At 49.7% G+C, this 24,944-nt stretch overlaps 1 protein-coding gene across 5 annotated transcripts in view; it reads left to right on the top strand.

Moving 5' to 3' along the window:
- Window positions 1-24,944, top strand: part of RPRD1B (regulation of nuclear pre-mRNA domain containing 1B) — a 62,529-nt gene that overhangs the window by 15,041 nt on the left and 22,544 nt on the right. For 3 of the 5 annotated variants that reach the window (XM_053245196.1, XM_053245193.1, XM_053245191.1), the window contains exons 4-7: window positions 3,987-4,099; window positions 11,661-11,750; window positions 17,261-17,387; window positions 19,182-19,357. In XM_053245196.1, the coding sequence (XP_053101171.1) occupies window positions 3,987-4,099; window positions 11,661-11,750; window positions 17,261-17,387; window positions 19,182-19,357 (506 nt within the window). The remainder of the gene's footprint in view (window positions 1-3,986; window positions 4,100-11,660; window positions 11,751-17,260; window positions 17,388-19,181; window positions 19,358-24,944) is intronic. The other 2 variants (XM_053245192.1, XM_053245194.1) reach the window with 2 other exon arrangements.

A 24,944-nucleotide genomic window follows, 5' to 3' on the forward strand; every position in this document is an offset into this window, starting at 1 on the left:
CTAGTGAGCAAGTTAATGCCGGAACAGGCAGCTCTTAAGGTCATCTGGCCCCAGACCATACAGGGCTTGACAGGCTCAAGGAAGTCGATGGCATGGGAGTCATGGGCTCACTTCAAGCTCCACCCTGGCTGCCAGACTCTCACGTCAGTCACAGCATTCAAACCTGCTTCAGAGGCATTGCAGTAGTCAAGCTTGGATTAAACAAGAGCACAGGTCAATGAAGTCAGGTCTGCAAAGGCCAGCTTGGTTTGCAGCTGGCGCACCAGTCAAGCCTGGGCAAAGGCACTCCTGGACACAGGAGCTTCCCAGGCGGCATATCTGATCATTCATGGGGAGTGTAATCCCATCCTAGATAGGCTGAGCACCACCTGCAGGTCTAAGCTGGATCAGGTTTTCTTAGGCAATGTAATTTCTCTTAACTTTTTTCATCATGATATGGTTGCATTACAGAAAAATGTCTTCCAATAATATTACAACTTTCCCCATGTAGTAGGAGTGAAGGGGAAAGGCACTCTGCATTGACAAAACTACTTGGTATAAGATCTTACCAGTACGAGGGCTTTGATCCTTACTTTAGAATGTGTTTACCCAATTGGGGCCAAAGGTCTTGCTCAGTTAACTGGCTGCCAAGCAAACTATTGTTGTCAGCTGGACTTGGTTGCGTCGGTGCTCATGTGGAGGCCTTTAGAGTCCTGGAAGGGGCTTGTTGGTTGACTTCTCCCGTTCTCTTTCTCTTTCTCCCCCACCCCCCCCAGTCCCAGGGCTTTGGTTAAGATGGAAGCATGTGGTGGAGGTGGTGCTCTAACCCCTCAGGCCCCTGTTGAGTTCACACAGCCCAGTGGTAATGGTTGGCTGGCTGCTGGAGTGCTTTGGCGTGGGTGCCGTCTGAAATGCCTGCAGGTGTGGTGGCTGTGCAGCTCCATGAAAGCTGGAAGCTCAGCCTGGCGTGGCCCTGACTGTTGGCGGGTTTGTCTGAAGTGAGCTGTTGTCTTGATCATGATTCATTCCAGTTCATAGTGAGCAGAAATGTGCTTTTTGGGCTCTCGTTGGAAGTGACCTCATGGGGTGATCAAGCCCACCTTCTGTTGTGCCACCAAGACATCAGCTGGCATTCAACGCTCACCACCAAGCTGGATGAGAGGCTCTTGAAGAAACAGCTGGGCCTTCACTCTGTGGAGGATTTCCCACATGTGCCTTTCTAACAAGCACAGATTGGGGCCCGTGATCGCAGGGGTCATGGTAGCCTTCCAGGCTCTTGTCATGGTTTGGAGAATGCTCACACTTCTGCCTTGTTCTGTTTGCTGTCGTCGTCGTCCCCGCCCCCACTTTGAGGCAGGGGCCTGTTTTTGCTTATGTTACTCTGTAAAGTACCAGGAATGTTGATGGCACTGGAGAAATAATAATCCCACCTGCTGCTGGATAATGTCAGAAATGAGTTAATCTTTCAGTAAGCAGCTGGTGATTCTAGTAAGACGGCTTTTAGCATTCTTAGGATTTATGTTGGCTTATTCTGCCTTAATGCCACAAGCGGGGAAGGCCGTGTGGATTTTTCCTCCCTGTGTAGGAAGAGCTGCTGCCTGCCCAGTCGCCATCTGGTGGTTCTTGGTGAGCGCCAGAGGCTTAGCAGTGGGCCTTTCCCCTCAGAATTGTGCAATCCTGTAAGTCTGTCAGTGGAATTTGAGCAAAACTGCAAATTTGTATTGATGGTCTTTATTGCTCAAAGATCCACCTTTGTACCTGCGTTGCTTTCACAGAAAAAAACACCTCTCTGTTTGAGCTAACTGGTGCTTAAAATACTGGAAGCAAACTTTTGAGATGGTCATCTCCAGGAAGGGTGTTCAAGGGGAAAAGATGGTGCCTTGCCAAGCTGGTGTTTCCCTGAGAGCCTCCTGTCTCCCAAGATCACAACCTTGAGCTAGCTTGTTGGCAAGCTGGAAAGGGTTGTAACTGATCCTCCAGGGTTGAAGCAGAACATTAAAAACCATGTTCTGTGTGGGAATAGAACCAGGTCCTCTTGAAGAAAGATGCAGGGATGTCTTCTGTACCATCTAAAACTTTTTTTTTAACATACTGGTATTTGAAAACCTTTAATTATCTATGGCAGTAAATAATAGACGTGAAGAAGAATAGAAATAATAGAACTGAAGAAGAAATTGGAGGGGAAATTTTTTTTAAAGAAACACCCCCAAACAAAACCCTCCTGGTACCACATCCCTTTCAATGGTTCAAAACTATTGGGGAGAAAAGATGCTTCTGAGGATTAAATTATGTACGTGTTAACATCTTGGGCTTCTTTAGAAAGATTGAAAATCCAGCCTGCTTTCAGTCAGCGAAGGGCTTGGAACCCTCAGAGGTAGTGAATAGAGAAAGCAGAAAGTGCTGGAGAGTTGGCTGAGGTTGAAATGTTTGGTCTTGTGTCAGAGTGGGAGGGTGGGTTGATATTGTGCCCCTCATTGCTAAAGGAGGCAACTGAATGCCAAAGCTTGAAATTGGGCTCAGAGAGAAGAGTTGCAGAGGGAAGAGCCAGAGGCGCCAGCTTCTTGCAGTCATGCTTTCATGGCCTCCTGTCACCTGTAAGCCATGATAGCTGTTCAGAAGGCGTGGTCGATTCACTTGTTCAGAGGCTTTCCTTCTGCAAGAGAAGACTGCAGCCTTCTGTCTCGCTTTTGCATGAGTGCCAGGTAGCATAGCATATCTACTGGGAAAAGTAGTTGTGTGTGGATATAATTCAGCAGAAGACACCATTATTTAAAGCAGGCATGTTTTGCCTTTTGTGTGTAGTTTGCTTGCTTGTGGTAAATTGGGCACTATTCAAATTAGCACTGAACCCTTTGACTCATCAGCATGGGGTGTGAGAGATGCAAGATGGCAGGCGGGTACACAGTCAGTGTGGAAAGTGGAGGAAGAGAGCGGCCGGAAGAAGGCAGATGCAGATGCATGCATAGGTTGGTGCATGCTGTGGAGGCAACATCCAGTTCAGTCCTGCTTGAAGGCACCTGCATAGAATTTGGTGGCCTTACTGTCTGGCCCTGTGGAAGTGCATCCAGCCAGCTGTGTCCATGAAGTCTGCTATGAGGCAAGGGGTGATCATCAGGCGGGCAGACTGCATGAGCAGTCTTGGGTGTGTGGCTCCCAGGGTCTAGCAGTGGCCCAATAGTATGTCTACTCTCTGCATGTTGCTTCTTGCACTTTCTTCCAAGTATTTCCCCACTGACAAAAGAAGGTAGGTTACTAGCAGTAACACCTTGTTCTAACAAGCCGGGGGTGGGGGTGCCAAAGGAGGCAGCTCGGGTTGCTCCTGTCTCTCCCACACTGCCTTCAGCCTGGCCATTCATCAGTTCGAGGCTCTACCTGATGAATGGCCAGCCTGCAGACAGTGCAGCTCTCGTGTAGGAAGAGAGAGGAGAAACCCAAGCTGCTGCTGGGAGGCACAGACTGCTGTGCCTCCTTAGGTGCCCTCCTGGCTCTTTAGGACGAGCTGTTACTGGTGACTAGGAGTGTTCCTTTCACCCCCTGCCAGAATCCTCTCCTCCAAAATCCCTGTTGAAATGCTGGTGAGTTATGGAAGACCTCAGCAGCAGCCACCTTATTCATGGGCCTATGCCTTCCATGTGGAGGGTTCCTGGCTTCTGGCCAGGCAGGTCTCTGGCACTTCCTAATCTGTACACTGGCTGTGTTTTTCTCCGACCACACCCGTGGGGAAAGGATAGAAGCACTGAGGTATCCCTTTCCCAACAGGCTTCCAGGTGATAACGCTTGCTGTTCAGTCTGATCCATGGGACAGTTAGGTACGTGATGGTGATTTGGTGCCAATGTTTCTGAGCTGCTAACTTTTTAAAAAAAGAAATAAATATGTGAGCCTGCTTAGACACTTGCACCTTCCTCCAAAAGATGAAACAGTGCCTGACATGATTCAGGTTTTGCAAAAGTGCTGTTGAAAAATGTCATTTCATCGGGTGTGAATGGCTGTGTGTATGTCTGTTTAGTTACAGAGGAGAAGAAGTCCTTGAAGCGGACGTTTCAGCAGATACAAGAAGAGGAAGATGACGATTACCCAGGGAGTTACTCCCCACAGGACCCCAATGCTGGGCCCCTTCTGGTATGTCTGGAAGGTGGAGGATGGGAGATGTATGAAGCCCCCTCTTGGAAAGAGGAGCCCCCAGGTGGCACCATTTCATGAGTGCAACGTCACAAATAACATCACAGTCCTTAATCTGCTTCAAACCATTGGTGCTCACCAACTGGGGAAGAACACGAAACCTAGAAAAAAGGGGGTGTCAAACAAATATTATTTCATGAAATTGCTACATTCAAAGCAAAATGAAATAAATTGCCCAAAGAAAAACGGCGTATTACAACCCAGCATGATGTGATTTCATTGAGCATATATGTAGCTAATATATGATTGCAGGAAGTCCGTGGAACCCCTACCCCACTGATCCACAAGGCTGTCTAGTAAAATATCTTTATATATCATGTGTGATTGCAGACCTGAAGAAAAGGTCTTTCATATCATGTGTGACTGCAGCTTGGTCTAAAGATGGATTGTTGTCCTTGTTTGGGATGCAGGTCTTGGGAGAGAAGATGCTTAGGTGTCCAGGACCACTTGGTTAGCAGTGAGCCTCCCGTGTCAGGAAGTGTCTCCATGGGAGAGGCAGCAGTGTGCAGGGAATGGCCAACGGGCTGAGGAACCAAGGGTGGTTCAAAGTCCCCAAGAACTCCCAGACCGGCTCAGCCTGGCTCGGACCTGGTTTAAGTGAGCAGATGGCAGGATTCTACCTGCGACTTCTCCAGGAATTAGGGCAAGACTTGCAGTAAGCAGACAGGAGATGGCCCCAAAGACTTCTGCTGCACCTCCGTGGCCTGGCCCCTCGCTACCTCTCTGTGTTGTTCTCCTGTTCTGCTCCTGCCTGTGAGCTTCACTCCTCCAGCTTCGCACTCTACCTGCTGCCACCCAGAGTTCTCCCACCCCCTCTGAAGTCTGTCCTCTCTTCCTTGCTGCCTCTTACGCCTGGAATCCCCTTCCAGCCACTTGCATGATGCCTCCCTTCAGATCCTAAGTACATCCCTCCTTGATCATGCCCAAGAAAGGCCAACTAGTCCAACATCCTGTTTCTCAGAATGGCCCACCAGGTGCTTCTGAGAAGCCCACAGGCAAGAGCTGAGGGGCCATGCCCCCTGTCCTGCTGTTGCTCCCCTGCAACTGGCACTTAGAGGCGTCTTGCCTATAGCCCTCAGACTAGTAGCCATTGATAGACTTGTCCTCCATGAATTTAGCCAAACCCTCCTTAAAGCCATCCAGGCTGGTGACTGTCACCACATCTTGTGGCAGAGAATTCCAGAAGTTGATTATGCATTATATGAAAAAAGTACTTCCTCTTGGCAATCAGTTTCATGGAATGACCCCCTGGTTCTAGTGTCATTCGAGAAGGAGAAAAATTTATCTCTCCACTCCACAGCATGCATGATTTTATAGACCTCTATCAGCCTTTGACACAGCCCTCTGTTTCCTATACCCTTCTACAGCTAAGCCTAAATATCTATATGCCGAGGGTAATGTTCGTGTGTGTTTGTTTAACACATTTTTATACCACCCCAAACGCAAGTTCTCTGGGCAGTTTACAACAAAACAATAAAAACAACCAATAAAAAGATTAAAACATTTCAACTATTAAAACACAATTAAAACAATATCTAATTAAAAGCCTCGGCATCTAATACACAAATTTGAGGGCGACTAATACACATAGGAACAAGCCTCACAGAGAATGTGCACATAATCCCTGCATGAGAAGGCCTTCTCTGACCAGAATGCATAATCTGCTGGAGGCCTTTGAGGACTGCACCTATCTGGATGGAGTCTGGCAGTTCTCCAGTCCCTATAATCTCCAAGAGGCATCAAGGAGTGTGCATACACTGAAAGATTTCTGTACTTTTGCTGGGCAAAAATTAGGGGTGTTTTGCTCAACCCACACTTCCCTCAACATAAACTTGAAGTGCCAGCATATTCGTCTCCTGTTTACCCTGGCTGCATTCCCTTCCCTGCCCTCTGTTTTCTCCCTTGGGTCTCTTTCTCGGTTGTGAGCTCCTGCGGGGGCCAGGGAACTTGTCACCTGCCACCTCTTGTTGTGCCTGGGTGGCTTATAAGCAGTATTGGTGGATGGCACTGTGTAGCTCACACGACTTGTGGCTTACATCATCTGGCACCCCAGCAGCTTCTTGCTGGCTTGGTACAGCAAGGTCTTCATGCTGCAGCCGTAAGGTTGTGGCAAATCTTGCAGCATCCCTTCTAGACAAAGGACTTAGCAAGCAAGCGTGTGTGGCTTCTGTGCTCAGACCAGAGCCTTGGGATGAAGTGAAGCGCTAACAGCCCGCCTGCTCAGGGAAGGAGGCTGGGCGTTCTTTCCCTGGCAGGAGGTATACTTAAGTGTGCCCCTGGAGGAGGAGAAGGGAGCTCCCAGAGGGTACGCTGCAGGGAGAATTCTCCTCGGGAAAGGGCAGAGCTCCCTGTTGATGTCTTTGTCTTGCAACAGCTGGTGATCACTCTAGCCAGGAAGGATGCTGAGCTTGGCCAGCTTTCCTTACAGTCTTCAGAGGAGGAGGGTCTTCCCTGAAACTCCAGCAGGGTTAGGTAGCTGAGGTTTGGGTTACTTGGGTCTTCTTGTGCTGCCCTTTCTGATCTGTTCTCTCTCTTAGAAGCATAGATTAGGTCCAAATTATCTTAACCTGCTTGCCCTCCACCCTCCTAATAGGCACTGGAGCTTTTTTGAAAGCTGTACAAATTAGGATCTCTTTACAGGAGAAGAGCTCAGGCATTTGCAAACTTGAAAGCTCCGTCTTCCAGTGGGTGTGAAGACCCATTCAACTCCCATCATCCCTAACCACAATAAATTGTGGCTGGGGATGATGGGAGTTGTAGTTCAACAACAGCTGGAGGGTCACGTTTGCCCACCCCTGGCTAATTAGCCCATCTCTAGATCAATATTGCCTACAGTGACTGGCTGGCAAGTACACAGAGCCTTCTCATCAGCCGGTTCCACCTTTGCCTGGCACTAGTGTTGATGGGCTGCGCTCTTACCTTTGGAGCTGAGTTGTGGAGCTCATCTAAAAGGCTGCAGGAAAGCAGGGGAGAAGTGGCCCACTCTAGAGATCCCCTGTTGCCTTATACTGCAGAACAGCAAGGGAAGGAATGTGGCAGCCTCCATGATGGTGAGCAATTTCTGATACACATGGCAGTGCTCTTAACTCCTCAGATACTCATTGGTGCATTTTACGATAACAGGGTTAAGCATGTAGATTACAACTTTGATCTTGGAATCCTTTGGGGAGTCTGTCTTTTTTAAATAAACCATCCAAACTAATGAATACGGGTTACAAATTAACCAAGCTAGTGCCATGGGGAAACTCTTGTGTAAGAAGCTGCATGATTTTACTGTCTTCCATTTATTTCAAGGAGGCTCATGCAGGAGGAATTCCCAGTAGTGAGGCCCCAGCTCTGTTAAGAATTTCATTCATCATCTAAGGCCCTGCTTTGTATCCCACCGCGCTTCCTCCAGGTTTGGAGGGGTGTGGGGAGAGGGATATGTGGCAGGGCCTTCTTGGTTACAGCCCCCAGACTGTGGAACCTCCTACCCCTTGAGGCCTACCTGGCCTACTTCTCATGGTGTTTGTCACCTGGTCAAAGGCACTTGGTTGACAGGTGTTTGGTTTGGTTTTATTTTACCCTGCTGCTTCTCTGTCTCTTCATTCTGGTATTGATTGAATTGTTAATGGGTTCCTGTTGCTTTTTGTAGCTTCTTTTTCAGTGTTGTGAGCTGCCTTGTGGGCCAAAAGGCAGGAGATGAAACTCTAGCTTGAGAAATAAAATTGAAAAGAATGTCAAGTGAGTGGAGCCCTGCTGGCTTAGCTCCAAGGCACCTCTCACTCAGCACCCCACTTCTGTCTGTGGCTGGGTGGATGCCACCCTGCTCTCTTTGTCCCCCCAACTGCAGCTGAGCAGGCCACTGGCCAGCCTAGCCCAGTATTCTCTCCTGGGACTGGCGGCAGCTCGCAGGGAATTTTCCCACCAGCTGGGGTAGATCGAACTTGGTGGTGGTTCTAATTTAGCCATCACAGCAAATAGTTGTTGACTGGTCTCCCCTTTGGGGCTTTGTCTAATCTCCCCTCAGAGGCCCCTAACCATCTCTTGTGGCAAAGTATTCCATATGTTAATTGCACAGTGTGAAGATGGGCATTCTTTTGTCTCCTGAGTCTGCTGCCAAGCAATTTCCAGGATTATGAGGGAGAGAAACTTATCTCTGGGCACATTCTCCTTGCCATGGATGACATGTTCTGACCAGTGTTCCCTGGAACAGGAATTCCCATATGTTGTGGACTACAACTCCCATAATCCCCAGCTGCAATGGCCTTTGGCTTGGGGAGATGGGAGTTGTACTCCACATCATCTGGGAATCTATGTTCCAGGGAACACTGATTCTGACCCTCCCTTTGAGCTGTGTACTTCTTATTTAAAAAGCTGAACAGTTTGCTTTCCTTGAGTATGCTGGTCTTGGACCGTAATAAAGATGGTTGGTTGGTTGCATTTCTTGAGGGAAGATGCTCCACCCCTTGACTCTTGCACTTTTCTGCATTCTTTTTGAGCTCTGCAGTATCCTGATTTTTTTATATTTTTGGTCACCAGCTGCAAACCTGCCCCGCCTCCCCAAGAGCTTCCCCTGAAGATAGGCTTGTTCTGTTTTTAAACCTCTGCATTCCTTAACTATGACACTCCTAAGTTGACAGTCTATTATTGTTCTTTTGTACACTTATGATTAGATTGTAAGTTGCATGTTTGTGTTTTAAAGTCTTGTAAGTGGGGCTTTGAGTTCTGTGTGAACAGGAGATAAATTTAGATACAAAGCGGATTGGCTCTCTGCTTGGCTCCGGAGAACTTAAGATGAAAGGAAGAATTCTGTGTTGGGTGCCCACTGCCACTCAGCTCCTTTGGCTGTAGTGCAAACAGGGGCCTAAAAACAGAAGCCAGTGGATATGCTGCTGCCGTGGAACCGGCATTCATGGCCACACACCTCTGAGGAGTTGGGCTTGCCAGAGCAGGAGTGGCAGGTGCCGTTCAGTCGGGCGCTTGTTGGAATGGAAGGTGCTTTTAGCTGGTGCCAAGGAAGTTGTGATTAACTTGGAGCAAGAGAGCACACACTATCCCCCCATCTGAATCATCTTGAAACTTGACCGTTCTTCCCACATGGAATTATTCACACCCCTCTTTGCAAATTCAGAGTTTTACAGGGATGGGAGTTTACCATCAGAGATAAACAGCTGTGGAAGGATTGATGGTAAATAGGGATGTGCAAACAGGTTTGAATTTGAATTGGTTTGAATTCAAACCGGTCCGGTTCAAACTGGAACCAGACAGGGCATTGAATTGGCAATGCCGGTCCGAGTCCAAACCAAACAGATCCTGGTTCTGTTCAAACTGGCGGGCCCTGCTTAGCTAAGGGGACAAGACATGCTTGCTAACACAAGACCAGCTCTCCTCTTTTAGCATTGAGACCGGCTAAAATCTTACAAATTACAAAACAAAAATGGGGTGAAGTTGTTTGGTGTCCAGGAACTCCACAAGGGGGCAGTCTCATTATTCCCTATGGAGAAATGCCAAAAAAAGGAAAGAAAAATCTTTTTAAATCATTAAAAATCGCAGGAGGGTCTGATTGCTTTGGGGTTCAGTGGGTGGTAGGCATCCCTGCCTACCACCCGCCCTGGTTTTGTGCCCCTGCTTTTGTACTCTGCATAGGGAATAATGGGCCAGTTCGAGTCCCCATTATACCCCTTGTAGAACCTCTTAGAGCCACCTAATGGTGCAGCAGGGAAGTAACTTGCCTAGGGAGCAAGAGGTTACTGGTTTGAATCCCCGCTGGTGCCTATCAGGCAGCAGCGATATAGGAAGATGCAGAAAGTCATCTTCTCGGTTGTTGTTGCCAGGGACACCTCTGGGTTATCCTTTCCCACTAGCTCCTAAGCAGGACAGATTTGATTTGCCAATAGAGATTTGGCCACGCCTCCTTGGGGCTAGGAGGATAACCCCTCCCAGTTCTTTCTGTCCTCGCTCAGCTCCAGGCAGAGAGTTTTTCTTGAGCTCCACAATTATTCTTTGCATTTAGTTTCCTGTCGTGAGTTTTTCCTCGTCGTTCGTCCTCCTTTGTCCTTTGTCATAAAAAACAAAACAAAAACCCTTATTGTCATTCTCTTAGTCCCTTCTCTTCCCCCCCTCCCTCTCCCGTCCCGCTCCCTCTTGTATGGAGTTTGAGCATAGGGGAAAGTTTGTTTTAGTGCTATGCGGGCCCCGCCAAGAGCCGTTTGGTCCCGGCACTTCAAAGCCATTTGGCTTGCCCCTGCATAGAGGGGGTCTCCCGCCCACCTCTCAGGCCCCTCAGCCACTTTCGGCAGACCGCCTCTCAGGCTCCTCAACTATTGTCGGTAGACCGCCCGATTCTCCCGCCGATAGCTGCAGCAGCGGCAGCGCTTCTTGCCCCAAGAGCCGCAGCTCTCAAAACGGCCTCGCTGCCTGCGACAGCCACCTCAGAGCCGCCCGCGCCGCTCGCTTCTCGGCTTGCCCCTGTTCTCCTGCCTTCGGGCTGCGAGACGCACGGCACAAACGACCTCTTTAGATTCGGACAACTGCCTGCTCTTTTCGAGGTTTCCCTGTGCTAATCCGCCTCCTACATCGGCGGAGATAAGGCAGATATTGCTTTTACAAGAGCGCGAAATGGCGGAGGAGAGGGCAAAAATGGCACGAAAGGAGGGAGCGGCAGCCATTTTAGAGGCTTCCAACCAGCCCTCTGCAGGGACCTCGTGTGTGGAATCACCTTTCAGGGAGGTACCGGGGGAGTATCGGGATCCTGCTATTGTGACACTGGGGCAGACTAGCATGTCAGGAGTTGCTGTCCCTTCCATAACCATGCCAAAGACCGTACCTCCTGAATGGCAGGCATGGTTTAAAAATGCCATCATAGAGACAGTTTACCAGGTCAGACCTGCTAAAAAGGAAAAAAAGAAATTATAAGAGAAAGAAAAGGACCATCTCGTCCTCTGAAAGCTCCTCCTCCAGTAGGGAAGATAGCCCCTCACCTAAAAAGGCAAAAGAAAAGAAAAAACACCTTAAAAATAAAAAGGTGTCAAAGCCTGCAAAGCACGCACCCTCCTCCTCTCGTTCTTCTGAGCTTTCTGAGCACAACTCCGGGGATCCTACCCCAGCTGACCTCAGACCCACGAAACCAAGGGCCCCCAATGCCTCGGATTCCGATGCGGGGGATAGTCCATCCAACCCGGGACGTCTGCCACAAGATCCAGAACACCCCGACAGGGAGGAAGGGGAGTGGTCTGGAGGGGAGGACAACGAGGCTGTGTCGGTCTCGCAAAGGCTATTTGTGGCCGAGGATTACAATCCATTAATGTCTCGAATTATTAAGACAATTGGACTGCATCAGGGTGCATCCATCGATTCCGCCACCTCTGACAAAGGGGAGATAATTTTCCCAAGGGCGAAGCCTAAGGACATTCTATTGCCCTTCCCTAGGCTGTTCACAGAGGTAGTTAAGCAGGAATGGTTGCTCCCAGCAGCTAATAGGAAACCTATGTCAGTGACTAACCGCTTCTACTCTTACCAGCAGGAACCATCTGACCTACTCAAGACGCCCTGCGCTGATGCTTCCATCGCCCAGTTGGTCTCCAATTCCCTGGTCCCACGGGATGGTGAGGTAACGTTAAAGGACCCAGCCGATAAAAAGGCTGAGCTTGCCTTTAAGAGAGCACATAATAATTCTTCATTGTCCACACGAGCGGCCACTGCAGCCTCTATGGCCACAAGAGCCTCCCTCTTGTGGCTAGACGATCTACTCAATGACACACCCTCTGACCCAGTTAAACTAAGACAGGAACTGGTCAAGGTGCAGAAGGCTCAGGCCTTTATAGGGGATGCTACATTGGACTCCGTCAGGTTTTCCTCAAGAGTAGCTGCTGCATCAGTGCTGGGGCGCCGCCACTTGTGGTTAAAGAACTGGTCAGTTGACAATACGTCAAAGAGTAACCTGACCGCTGTGCCTTACGACGCAACAAAATTGTTCGGGGAGGCCGCCCTTAAGGACGTCCTAGTGGAATCTTATGACAAGCGCAAAACCATGCCATTGGCTGGCCACAAGCCCGATCGTGCTTTTAAGAAGGGGTTTTCTCAGTCACAGCCCTTTCGAGGTTCTCGGCCTTTCAGGGGCAGGGATAGAGACACTAGGCAACAGCGTGGTTCCTGGGGCTGCCAACGTTCCTCTTACAGGGGCCGGCCATACTTCAAGCCACAGCCCACTGCAACCAAGCAAAAGACAAGTCAATGACGCCCACTTGGAATTCCTGGGGGGCCGTCTGGGGGGCTTCCTCTCCATCTGGGAGTCCTCCATAACAGACAGTTGGGTCCTTCAAATCATTCGGACAGGGTACAGAATAGTTGGACGCCCCCCCTCCTCAAAGGTTTCTTCCAACCCCAAGATCTCGCTCTTGGAAGAAACATGCAGAGATGTCCCAGGCGATCCATCACCTGCTGGAAATTGGAGCGATAGAACCGGTTCCATCCGCCCGGGGGGGGGCGGGGGCGCGTCTATTCTATTCTGTTTACCGTCCCCAAAAGAGACGGGTCCAGGCGAGCGGTCCTAGACTTAAAATACGTGAACAAATGGGTAAAGCGGGAGCATTTTCGCATGGAGACATTACAGTCAATCACGGAGGCCCTGCATCATCTGGACCTCTTAGTGTCTATCGACATCAAGGAGGCCTATTTGCATATCCCGATTCACCAGGAGAGCAGAAGGCTGTTGCGCTTCAAGTACGCAGACCTTCATTTTCAATACGCTGCTCTTCCGTTTGGCCTCTCGTCCGCTCCCAGGGTGTTCACCAAAGTCCTGGCTCCCCTGGTGGCGCGCCTTCAACTACAGGGGGTCAGGTTATTTGCGTATCTCGACGATTTGCTCGTTCAATCCCATACCCACCTAGAGGCCCAGCGGGATCTCTCAGTGACACTCTCAGAATTAGAACTTCACGGTTTCGTAGTCAACCGAAAAAAGAGTCAACTCATTCCGAGCCATCAGCTCCGTCACCTGGGCGTTGTGATCAACACAAAAAGAGACCGGCTCTTCCTTCCGCAAGACCGCTTCGAGACGATCAGGGAGGTAATACAGGGCATTCTGCTGTCTCCGTCCCCTCTGTTGTTGTCTCTAGCAAGGCTCCTGGGCCTGATGGTCGCCACGATAGAGGTCGTCTCATGGGCTCATCTACTCTACAGGCCCCTCCAGTGGTTCCTGCTCCCTCACCAGGTCTCTATTGCATGGCGGAGGAAGTTGAGGTTGAGGCTGTCACCCACTCTCAGGAGATCACTTTGTTGGTGGTTGTCTCCGGTGAACCTGCTCCAGGGAAGGGAGTTTCGGGACTCCCCCAGAATCGTAGTGACCACGGACGCCAGCGACGGGCTGGGGTGCCCACTGCCTCAGCCTGACGACCCAGGGACTGTGGACAGAGGCAGAAAAGAAGCACAGCATCAACTGGAGGGAGCTCCATGCCATTCGACTGGCGCTGCTAGCTTTCCATTTGACAGTTCGCAAGCGTCACGTATTAATAAAAACAGACAACACAACTGCAAAGGCGCACGTGAACTGGCAAGGCGGAACCCGTTTGAAATCATTACACCTGGAGGCGATTCACTTACTCTCTTGGGCAGAGAGGGAGTTAAATTCATTGACAGCCCATCATGTGAAAGGAGATCTCAACGTGTTGGCAGACTGGCTCAGCAGGGAAGCCATCCAGCCAGGGCAGTGGTCACTACATCCAACTATCTTCCAGGCAATCGTCAGGAGACTGGGAACCCCAGTGGTCGATCTCTTCGCCTCTCAGTCGAACGCACAACTGCCTCGGTTGATGACCAGGTTCCCATGCAGGAGGGCTGTGGCCTCGGATATACTATCAACCGAATGGCCGGAGGGCCTACTGTACGCCTACCACCCGACCCCCTTGTTAGCCAGGGTCCTGAGGAGGATACGGCTACTGCGAGCCCAAGCCATATTAATTAATAGCTCCGTTCTGGCCACGAAGGCCTTGGTTCCCAGAGCTCCTAGATCTATCCACGGAGGCTCCCTGGGAACTTCCAGTCCTTCCCGACCTGCTGTCACAGGGGCCAGTTCTGCATCCCGATCCAGGCTGGCTAAGGCTTGCTGCATGGAGACTGAGCGGCGAACTTTAAGACAGTTTGGCTATTCGACTAAAGTCGTCACCACCATGTTGGCGTCCCGTAGACCCTCTACTAACCGTATATACCAATGTACGTGGAGGGCTTTTCTTCATTGGTCAGTCTGTCACTCAGTACCTAGGGGCAGCGCCAAGTTGCAGCACGTCCTCCTTTTTCTACAAGAGGGCTTGGAAAAAGGTCTACGACCAAACACCTTAAAACGCCAAGCAGCGTCCCTAGTAGGCCTGATATCAGGAAATAAGATGGACACTTGGCAAACGTTTCCGTACCTCAAACGTTTTTTGCGGGGAGCAACGCTGTTGTCCCCACCAACTGTTCACCGCTTTCCGTCATGGGAGCTGCATGTTGTCCTAAAGGCACTTCAAAGGGCTCCATTTGAACCGATTGCTGACATCCCGCTTAAGGTGCTGTCGTTCAAACTGGCTTTTCTAGTAGCAATAACATCGGCAAGGCGGGTTTCGGAGCTGAGAGCTCTGTCTATTCACAAATTATTCTGTATCTTCTCCAAGGAAGCTGTGAGGCTGATCCCAGACCCTTTCATTAGACCTAAGGTCGCTTCGGTTTTTCACCAGTCTCAGGATGTTTTCCTCCCTTCGTTCTGCCTGCATCCAGTGCATGAGAAGGAGAAGTTGTGGCACAAGCTAGATGTCCGTCGATGTCTAAAGAGATATATTAAGCGAAGTGCACAGCCTCACTTCGGACCACGGACAAGATGTCCGTTTCGTTTCACCCTAGGTCCTTAGGTTCCCCCGTAACCTCACCCACAATCGCCTGTTGGATACGGGCATGCATCGTACTAGCGTATGAGGTGCAACATCTTAGACCACCAACAAACATCTTGGCGCACTCAACAAGGGCTGCAGCTTCCACAGCCGCTTTTTCATCTAATGCACCAGCTCAGGACATATGTAGGGCCGCCACTTGGTCCACGCCCTCAACGTTTACCAGGCATTATAAAATCGAGACCCACGCTACCATCCAAGCCGCGTTTGGCAGAAGGGTGCTTCAGCGGGTCCTCCCTCAGGAGTAGGCCGGAGCGCTCCCGCCCGGTTTTGGCCAAGCTGTGGTATGTCCCAGAGGTGTCCCTGGCAACAACAACCGAGAACGGAGCATTGGTTCACTTGCCGTGAAGGCTTCTTCTGGTTGGTGTTGCCAGGGACACCTCAACCCACCCAGTTTGGCGCTCCTGGCCTTATCCTGATAGAGGTGGTGTATCCTCTGACTCCCTAGGCTAAGCAATAGCTTTTCGGGACAGTCATCACTACCGCTCCAGGGCTAACTCTTGTAGATCTTCCGAGCACTTAGTTCAGTTTCCCGGTTTTTAGTTCCTGTTGTTTCCATGGTTCTTACCTTTCTGTTACCTTCTTTGGTGTGTATATGTATCTTGGACGAAAGAACTGGGAGGGGTTATCCTCCTAGCCCCAAGGAGGCGTGGCCAAATCTCTGTTGGCAAATCAAATCTGTCCTGCCTAGGAGCTAGTGGGAAAGGATAACCCAGAGGTGTCCCTGGCAACACCAACCAGAAGAAGCCTTCACGGCAAGTGAAACCAATGCTCCGATCTCATACTGTGTGGGAGATGGCAATGGGAAACCCCTCCTGTATTCTACCAAAGAAAATCACATGGCTCTGTGGTTGCTAGGACTTGACACCAACTCGACAGCACAACTTTACCTTTTAGAGCCAGTTGGAATTGGGTTCAAATTTGAACCAGGGGGTGGGTTCGAGCAAAACCAAACCTACCCACCCTGGTTCGAATTGGGTTCGGATTCGAGCCAAACAGGCCAAGCCGGTTTTGTGTACACCCCTAATGGTAAACTCCCATCCCATCCCATCCCAGTAAAACCATGAATTTGGGAATAGGGTTGTGAATAATTCCATGTGGGAAGAATGATCAAGATGATTCAGGTGAGGGGAAATGTGTGTTCTCTTGCTCCAAGTTTATTGTGTAAGCTCCTCATGGCAGGGACCTTTATGTCAGGGAAGCATCGCTACTTGTTTACCCTTCTCTGAGCTAATGGGATGAAATCTGATGCAGTTTGGTGGAGTTTGACTGTTCTCTACCGCTGTGTCCTGGGTTACCAAAGAGCTTTGAGCATTTTCGTTGACAAGCAGTATATAAATATCCACAGCAGTAGTGGCAGTCATTTCTGAAAGTTGCTAGTATGCCCAGAGCTTTCTGCCTACCTTGACCTCTCCATTTTCCTTCACTAGAGGAGGCCAGCTCTCTGCATGTTGCTCTTTGTGACTATGGTTTAGGTCCTGTCATTGATGTGCATGGTGGGTTATGTGCTAACCTAAGGAGATTATAGATCCCTGACTTCAGAAGTAATCTTGGAGAATGAGTGAGAGCAATAGCCCCCCTGTATGAAGGGTAACCTGATCCCCTGGGCAGAGGCTGCAGCAGGCAGCAGACTGGCAACCACAGCAGTGGAGATTAGCAGGAGCAGGGCTGGTCATGTGTGGCAGAGGTTTCTCCTGTGCCTGAACAGAGCTGTGGCCTCCACTGGTGATAACCACATGGGTGACTTGCAAGGTGCTCAGGCCAGCATGAGACTTAAGAGACTCCAACAAGGCAGTGTCCAGCCTGAGGCACTTGGAGAGCACTCCTGGGGAATGCTCTTGGAGGCAGCAACATGTCTTGAGTGAATCCTGCTTCTCCCTCCTTATGCAGATGGTGACTGATCAAGCAGTTGCCTGGAGGGTAGCAGTTCTTTCCAGCAGAAATGTGTGTTGGGCAAAACTCTGACAATGGATACTCTTTTCTGGGAGAAGAGATACCCAGAGCCTCAGAAGAAGCTGTCAGTATCTCAGGAAGCAACTGCAGGGAGGTTCTTCCGGATGCTAAAGAATTACTGCTGGAATGTATGCTAGGTAGTGAAAGGCAGTTGCAGTATGCACAGGAAGTAGTGCTTTACACAGTGTGTGTCGTCCATGGCCTTGAGGAAAATAGCTGGTCATTGTAGCCTTTTGTTTCCACCCTGTAGACTGAAGACTTGATCAAAGCCCTGCAAGATCTAGAAAACGCAGCCTCTGGAGATGCCACTGTACGACAGAAGATTGCCTCGCTTCCCCAAGAGGTTCAGGACGTTTCACTGTTAGAGAAGATTACAGGTGAGACTCCAAAGTGAGGAAAGTCCCCCAAAGCATGAACGAAAAGTGAGGAGACCTTCGCATATAATAAAAACATTGTGGAAAAATTGAATAAAAATTATTGGGGGGGCATGATTTATTGCCTACCATGTTTCGCGTATTGTAGCTCTTTGGGGCAACTCTGATTCAGTCTTCCCAGGAGAGCGCAAAGCTCTCTTCCACATCAAAGAATTCAAAGGATATGGCCTCAAAGGTTATTTTGGGATGGGATGGGAGACAGCTTTGGTTTCTGTTTGAAAGAACTGAATTAGACAAAGAGTTGCAATACTCAAAACGCCTGGCAATAGATGAGTGGCCTTTTCTCAGGAGGGTGAAATTTTGCACCTTGAGACTCTAAAGTCTCACTTGAGTGCGAGGGGAGCGATGTGGCTGTCCTCCTCTTCCTGTCTCTGGGATGCTGGATGGTGTTTGCAAGTTCTGACTCGCAGGCAAAAGATGAATGTGGGCTTCTCTCTTCTTCCCTTTGGGGTTTTTTGGCCCCATATAACTTGCTAGTTGCTGGGCCCCTGCCATCCACGCTGCCCTTTCTTTCCCCCTTTGGAAGACGGTTGCTCATGTTGCAGTGGAGAGCAGTTGTCACTGAAAGTGATCCTTGCTTCACATCTCATCAGGGCAGTTGCTTGTGCCTGGACTTCCACATTTTAGCCCCAGAGACATTTGCAAAGCCTCTACTTCTCTGTCATTAGTTTCCATCTTTCACCCCATTCTCTAATGCCTGTTCAAGTTCTCTTCCTGCCATCCCACAATGGAGGAGAGGTATGTTGTGCTTGCAACGTATAGTGGGCTGGGGTTTCGGCAGAGCATATGTATTTATCTATCTGTTTGTTTATTCATTCATTCATTCATTTGATTTCTATACCGCCCTTCTAGAAATGGCTCAGGGCGGTTTGCACAGAGAAATAATAAATAAAAATATGATAGATAATAAATAAATAAGAGGATGATACTTCAGATAGGTGATGCAGCCTGAGGAGTCCCACACAACCATATCTGGTGGTGGGCCCCCTCTGGCACCATAGCTCTCGAGTGGTTAGGCCCCAGGGGTGTCAAGCCGCACATGTTGGCGGTGGCAGCAGCAGAGCTTGGTCTCTTTGCCCTCACGGCAGCTCTCTGGAGGAGAGTGCTTCTGGCCTGCTCTTGTCTGCACTTCTTTGCTACCCCTGTGGAGGGCCAGCAGGCAGTATTGTAGCTACCAGCTCAGCAGGGTTCAGGGGAGGGCCAGCTGGGTTCCACCTGGCTGCTGACTCTGACCTGGCTACTGCAGGCTGCACAATTGCTAGATCAGGCTCAGGCTGAGCTGCCTGTCCTGCCAGACAGCCTGCCTGCCTTCACACTGCACTTCAGAACTAGCTGCACCAGCGTTGGGGGATGCTCCTGGGCTTTTGTTGAAGACCCTTGCAGTCCTCTGTTGGCACCCACAAACCTCCCTGATGGGCATTCACTCTCTACATGGAGTTGCCTTGCTCTGCCAGAGCGGGTTGGACGGCCCCTCTCACCCAGTAGAGTCTACACAGCTGGACAGTGGCCCTCCAGAGTCTTGGGCAGAGAGAGGGCTTTGCCATCATCTGCTGCCACCTGGCAATGCTGCCGGGGAGTGGACCTCGGGCTGACTGCATGCAGAGCCGGTATTGTGCCACTGGGTTCTGGTCCCTCCTCTTAGGCAAGAGTCTGGCTGGTGGGGAGCTGCTTTTTTGTCGGCAACAAAAAGGGTTTTGAATGGAGCCAATGTAAATTATTTGCCACCTTTGCACTTAGACAAAGAGGCAGCCGAGCGCCTTTCAAAGACTGTGGACGAGGCATGTTTGCTACTAGCGGAGTACAATGGGCGCCTGGCGGCAGAACTGGAAGACCGGCGCCAGCTGGCCCGCATGCTGGTTGAGTACACGCAGAACCAGAAGGACGTGCTGACAGAGAAGGAGAAAAAGCTTGAAGTGAGTATTGTTCAGAGGGATGCCTCAGGTCGTCGTCCTTCAAAGGTATATGCTGGCTGCTGAGAAAAACACACTCAGCTGATGCCACGTGAATGGCAACCTAGACCTGGTCAGTTAGTCCTACCTGACGCAGCCTCACCTGTCTGCGACTGCAGACAGCGGGAACAGAGGGTAGGTATAAATGGAGAGATTTCCCAGTGGAGGGAAGTAAGAAGTGGGGCCCTCCAAGGGTCTGTCCTGGGACCAATGCTTTTTAATTTATTCATAAATGGTCTGGAAGTTGGGTTAAGCAGTGAGGTGCGCAAATTTGCAGATGATACCAAACTCGTTTGGGTACTGAAATCCAAAACAGATTGTGAGGAGCTCCAAAAGGATCTCTCCAAACTGGGTGAGTGGGTGACAAAGTGGCAAATGCGGTTCAGTGTTGGCAAGTGTATTGGGACGAAGAACCCCAGCTTCAAGTATATGCTGATGGGATCTGAGCTGTCAGTGACTGACCAGGAGAGGGATTTTGGGGTCGTGGTGGACAGCTCATTGAAAATGTCAATTCCATGGTTTTTCCCTCATGTGCTTTGTCTTCTATTACCAATTACTATCAGTCATTACAGAGCATGTTGCTTGCTTTCCTCGTATGAAGGATTCATGACTTGAACTATATGCATTCACAACATCTTACTGAGTACATCGTTTCCTCCTTTTGGATTTGAGGACTCATTACCTGTACTGTATGTACTCTTCAATTTCTCATTTTGAAGACATCTCGGACTCTGTTTGGACACCTGTATACACTGGTGTCTCATTTTTTCATTGCATTTTGTAATTCTACTTGGTATTATGCTATTGTATTTTTATATGTGTTATACAGATGTGTTTGATTATTTTCACGTGTATTGACAGCTGGTTATTTATCCGTTTATTATTCATTCATTATTCATTTTTGGTTTTTTTTCCACGGGTTTTGCATTTTTCCCCCAATTCCATGTACAGCAGCTGTGAAAAAGGCTAATTCCATTCTAGGGATCATTAGGATGGGGATTGAAAATAAAACTGATAATATTATAATGCCCTTGTACAAAACTATGGTGCAGCCACACCTGGAGTACTGTGTACAATTCTGGTCACCACATCTAAAAAAGGACATTATAGAACTGGAAAGGTGCAGAAGAGGGCAACCACGATGATCAGGGGCCTAGAGCACCTTTCTGATGAGGCAAGGCTACAACACCTGGGCTTCTTAGTTTAGAAAAAATACGACAGCGAGGAGACATGATAGAGGTCTATAAAATTATGTATGGTGTGGAGAAAGTGGTTAGGGAGAAATTTTTCTCTCACACACACAACACTAGAACCAGGGGTCATCCCATGAAACTGATTGACAGGAAATTTAGGACCAACAAGCGGAAGTGCTTTTTCACACAATGCATAATCAACATGTGGAATTCTCTGCCACAAGATGTGGTAACAGCCAGCAACCTGGATGGCTTTAAGAAGGGCTTGGATAACTTCATGGAGGAGAGGTCTATCAAGGGCTACTAGTCAGAGGGCTGTGGGCCACCTCCAGCCTCAAAGGCAGATTCCTCTGAATACCAGTTGCAGGGGAGAGGGCATGTCCTCTAGGGGTGTGCACGGAACCGGCTGGTTTGGTTCGAGTCTGACCCAGACTGGGCCAGTTCTTTGCGGAACCGCCTCGGAACCCACCCACTCCCAGTTTGGTTCGGTCCAGTGGGAGGGGCAGGTCTTGTGATATTTTTTTCTTGTTGTTTTGCTTAAAAATATATATATATATTAGAACTTACCCCCTCTGGGGAACTTGCTCTAGGTGGGTGGGGGAGGGCCATCCGTGGGGGGGTTCCTCCTCCCCCCGCTGGCCTCCTTGCCTCCCAAACCAGCCCATTCAGCCAATTTGGGCTTTCCCGCTCCGGCACGGTGGCCATTTTGGATGCCGCCATGCCTGCTCAATCAGCCTCTGTGTGCTACGCGCGCTCTTTGTGCTGCGAACCCCCTGAATGGCTGGGGGGTGGGTTGGACCAAACGGGGTGGTTCGGTTCGACCCTGAACCTTCAGACTGAACCTGCCTGTTTGCACATCACTAATGCCCTCCGCTCCTGCCTGTGGCTTCCAGCTGCATCTGGTGGGCCACTGTGTGAAACAGGATGCTGGACTAGAGAGGCCTCCTTGGGCCTGATCCAGCAGGGCTGTTCTTATTACTCCTCCTCAGCCTTTGTGATGAGAGAGGCTTGTAGCTGAGCTGCTTGATATGTCTCTGTATGCTTTTGATCCATGTTATGTGAAGTAGATCTTGGCGGCAAAGGTCTCCATGGAACAGTGTGGGGGTGTGAGATGCAGGGGGAGTGGGGGCAAATCTTGGTAGATCTGGAATTGAGCGGCCCAAGCACAGGCTTGCTTGAATGCTAAAGGGGGTGATTCTTTTGGAAGGAACAATAACTCCTTGAGCTCAGGAGCAACTTGTTCTGACAAGTTGGGGAGGGGGCACCAAAGCAGGCACAGCTGCCTCTGCTTCCTGAAGCTCCATTTGCTCCTCTCCCCAGCCCCCACCACCACACACTGCTTGCAGGCTGGCCATTCATCAGGTAGAGCTGTGCAAATGGGCAGCCTGTGGGAAATGTGGGGCAGGGGATAGAGGAGCAAGCGCAGCTCCAGAAGGCAGAGGCATCTGTGCCCGCCACCCCAGCTTGTCAGGGTGAGCTGCCCCTGCTTGTGCTCTCTTGAAAGAAATCTTTCCAGTTCCCAACTTGTTCTGAGGTTCATTCTGGGCCCAATTCCTGGTATTTTCCCATCCCCAGAATATCTGGTGCTCCCCTCTCTCAATTACTGCTGTGTTACGATTCTCCCCACCACCACCACCACCACCCCCACAGCTCCTGCCTTGCCTGACTCTGTTGCTGAAGTGGCTTCCCACACATCTCTGAGCTGTCTGGCAGTTCTTGATCCAGCCCCCCCTGCAGCCACATGGGCAAATGGCAAGGCCTTTTCTAGAGGCAGCTTGAGCTGGGAGCAGAGGGACTGGCCACTGACTGGAGTTCTGCAGTGGCCAGAAGCCAGAGGGCGAGTGAATGGGCAGCGGCAGGAGCATTTCTCGGAAATGTGCCCCTTCCAGCCAGGCAGCATGTTCTGCTCCACACCCCGGGACAAAAACGGGCCTGTAATGAATGACTCTGCTTGCGTGTCAGCTTGCCGTCTGTTGTGTTGTCCCTGGGCAGCACATTGAGGGCAGCCTGTGGCCATCAGATGCTGACTGTTGCAAGCAGCTGTTCTTGGGTGGGACGTGAGTGACTGCAGAGGGCAAAGCAGTCCAGAAGGAGAGACAAGGGCTGAACAGGGTGTCCCGGTGGAGTGGCCCTCCTCTCACACTGCTGTGACTTGGCTCCTGGAGAGCTGCGTGCTGCTCTTCCCATCCAACGCACAGTGACTCTGGGCTCTCCTTTTATACCTGCATGCGATCTTGCAAAGATTATACAGATAGTTGCATGGCAGCTCTAGGCTGGGCGGCTGGTTGATAAAATCTTCAACCTCGGATAATGAGAGAGAACTGTGTGCAGCTTAAATGTCTTTATTAAAACACTCGGTTTGTCCAAATCCTGCCAGTTCTTACATGAGCACACCAACTCTTGGGGAGTAAGGCTCAGGACTTGGGTACAGCCCTAAAGCAAATGCCCTTGTGCCAGAGCTGGGGTCTTTCCCCTTTTTCAAGTGAGGGCTCTCTTTATTTAGCTGGGAGCAAGCAGCTGTCCCTACTTAGCCCAGCCTAGAGGCTCTCATAAGAACAACCCTGCTGGATCAGGCCCAAGGCCTCTCTAGTCCCGCATCCTGTTCGACACAGGAACAATGGCCCAACAGATGTCTCTGGGAATCCCACAAGCAGGAGGTGAGGGCATGCCCTCTCTCCTGCTGTTGCTCCCCTGCAACTGATATTTAGAGGCATCCTGCCTCTGAGGCTGGAGGTGGCCTATTGCCACAAAACTAGTAGCCCCTGATAGACCTGGTCTCCATGAATTTGTCCTTTGCCCCTTTTAAAGCCATCCAAGCTAGTGGCCATCACCACACCCTGTGGCAGAGAATTCCATATATTAATTATGTGCTGTGTGAAAAAGTACTTCCTTTTGTCGGTCCTAAGTTTCCCGACATTTAATTTCATGGGATGGCCCCTGGTTCTAGTGTTGTGAGAGAGGGAGAAAAAATTTCTCTCTGTCCACTGTCTCTACTCCATGCATAATTTTATATACCTCTATCATGTCTCTCCATATTCACCTCTTTTCCAGAGTAAAGAGCCCCAGATGCTGTAGCCTTGCTTCATAAGGAAGGTGTTCCAGGCCCCTGATCATCTTGGTTACCCTCTTCTGCACCTCTTTGAGTTCTACAATATCCTTCTTAAGATACGATGACCAAAACAGTACACAGCACGCTAAATATGGCCTCCAAATCTATCTTATACATAGATTCTTATTTTCAGTCCCCTTCCTTATGATCCCTAGCATGGAATTGGACTTTCTCACTGCTGCCATGCATTGAGTCAACACTTTCAACGAAATGTCCACCATGACCCCAGCTCTTTCTCCTGGTCATTCACCAGCAACTCAACTCTCATCAGCTTATATGCGAAGTTGGAGTTTTTTGTCCCAATATGCATCACTATTGATGCATATCAATATGTATTACATTGAACCACAGTTGCCACTTTATTGCCTACTCACCCAGTTTGGAGAGAGATTTTTTGAGCTCCTCACAATCTGTTTTGAACATTAAACCTAAAAGTTTAATGCCATCTGCAGATTTGGCCACCTCACCTCAACTTCTAGATCATTTATGAAGGAGTTAAAGCGCACTGGTCCCAATACAGATCCCTGGGGGACCCCACTTCTTACTTCCCTCCAGTGTGAAAACTCTCCATTTATCCCTACCCTCTGTTTCCTGTCCTTCAACCAGTTACCAATCCACACATGAACCTGTCCCCTTATTCCATGACTGCTAAGTTTACCCAAGTGCCTTTCGTGGGGAACTTTGTCAAAAGCTTTTTGGAAATCCAAGTATACTATGTCAACCGGCTCACCTTTATCCACATGCCTGTTGACACTCTCAAAGAACTCCAAAAGGTTAGTGAGGCAAGACTTGCCCTTGCAAAAGCCAGGCTGGTTCTCCTCCAGAAAACCCTGTTCTTCTATATGTTTAACAGTTTTATCCTTAAGTATGCTTTCCATCAATTTAATTTAATTTCCACAGAATTTAAGCTAAAATTCCGGCCTGTCGGTTCCCAAATCCCCCTGGATCCCTTTTTGAAAATTGGAGTTACATTTCCAGTCCTCTGGTTCAAAGCCTGAATGTAGGGACAAGTTACATATTTTTGCTAGGAGATCAGCAATTTCACACTCGAGTTCCTTCAGAACTCTTGGGTGGATGCCACCCCCTGCCACGTTTTAGCGTACTGAAAAGCCGCCTCCTAGATTTTTTCCGGGTGGAAATGTCCTCCTCCCCAAGTATAAGAAGTGCTTCTTGCCTACCTACTTACCAACCCACCCCCCACTATATTTTGCTGCTTTCTGCCCAGGAGAATGTTCAGCACCCAAGAAGC

The sequence above is a fragment of the Hemicordylus capensis genome, chromosome 4, assembly GCF_027244095.1.
Source record: "Hemicordylus capensis ecotype Gifberg chromosome 4, rHemCap1.1.pri, whole genome shotgun sequence".
Lineage (NCBI taxonomy): Eukaryota > Metazoa > Chordata > Lepidosauria > Squamata > Cordylidae > Hemicordylus > Hemicordylus capensis.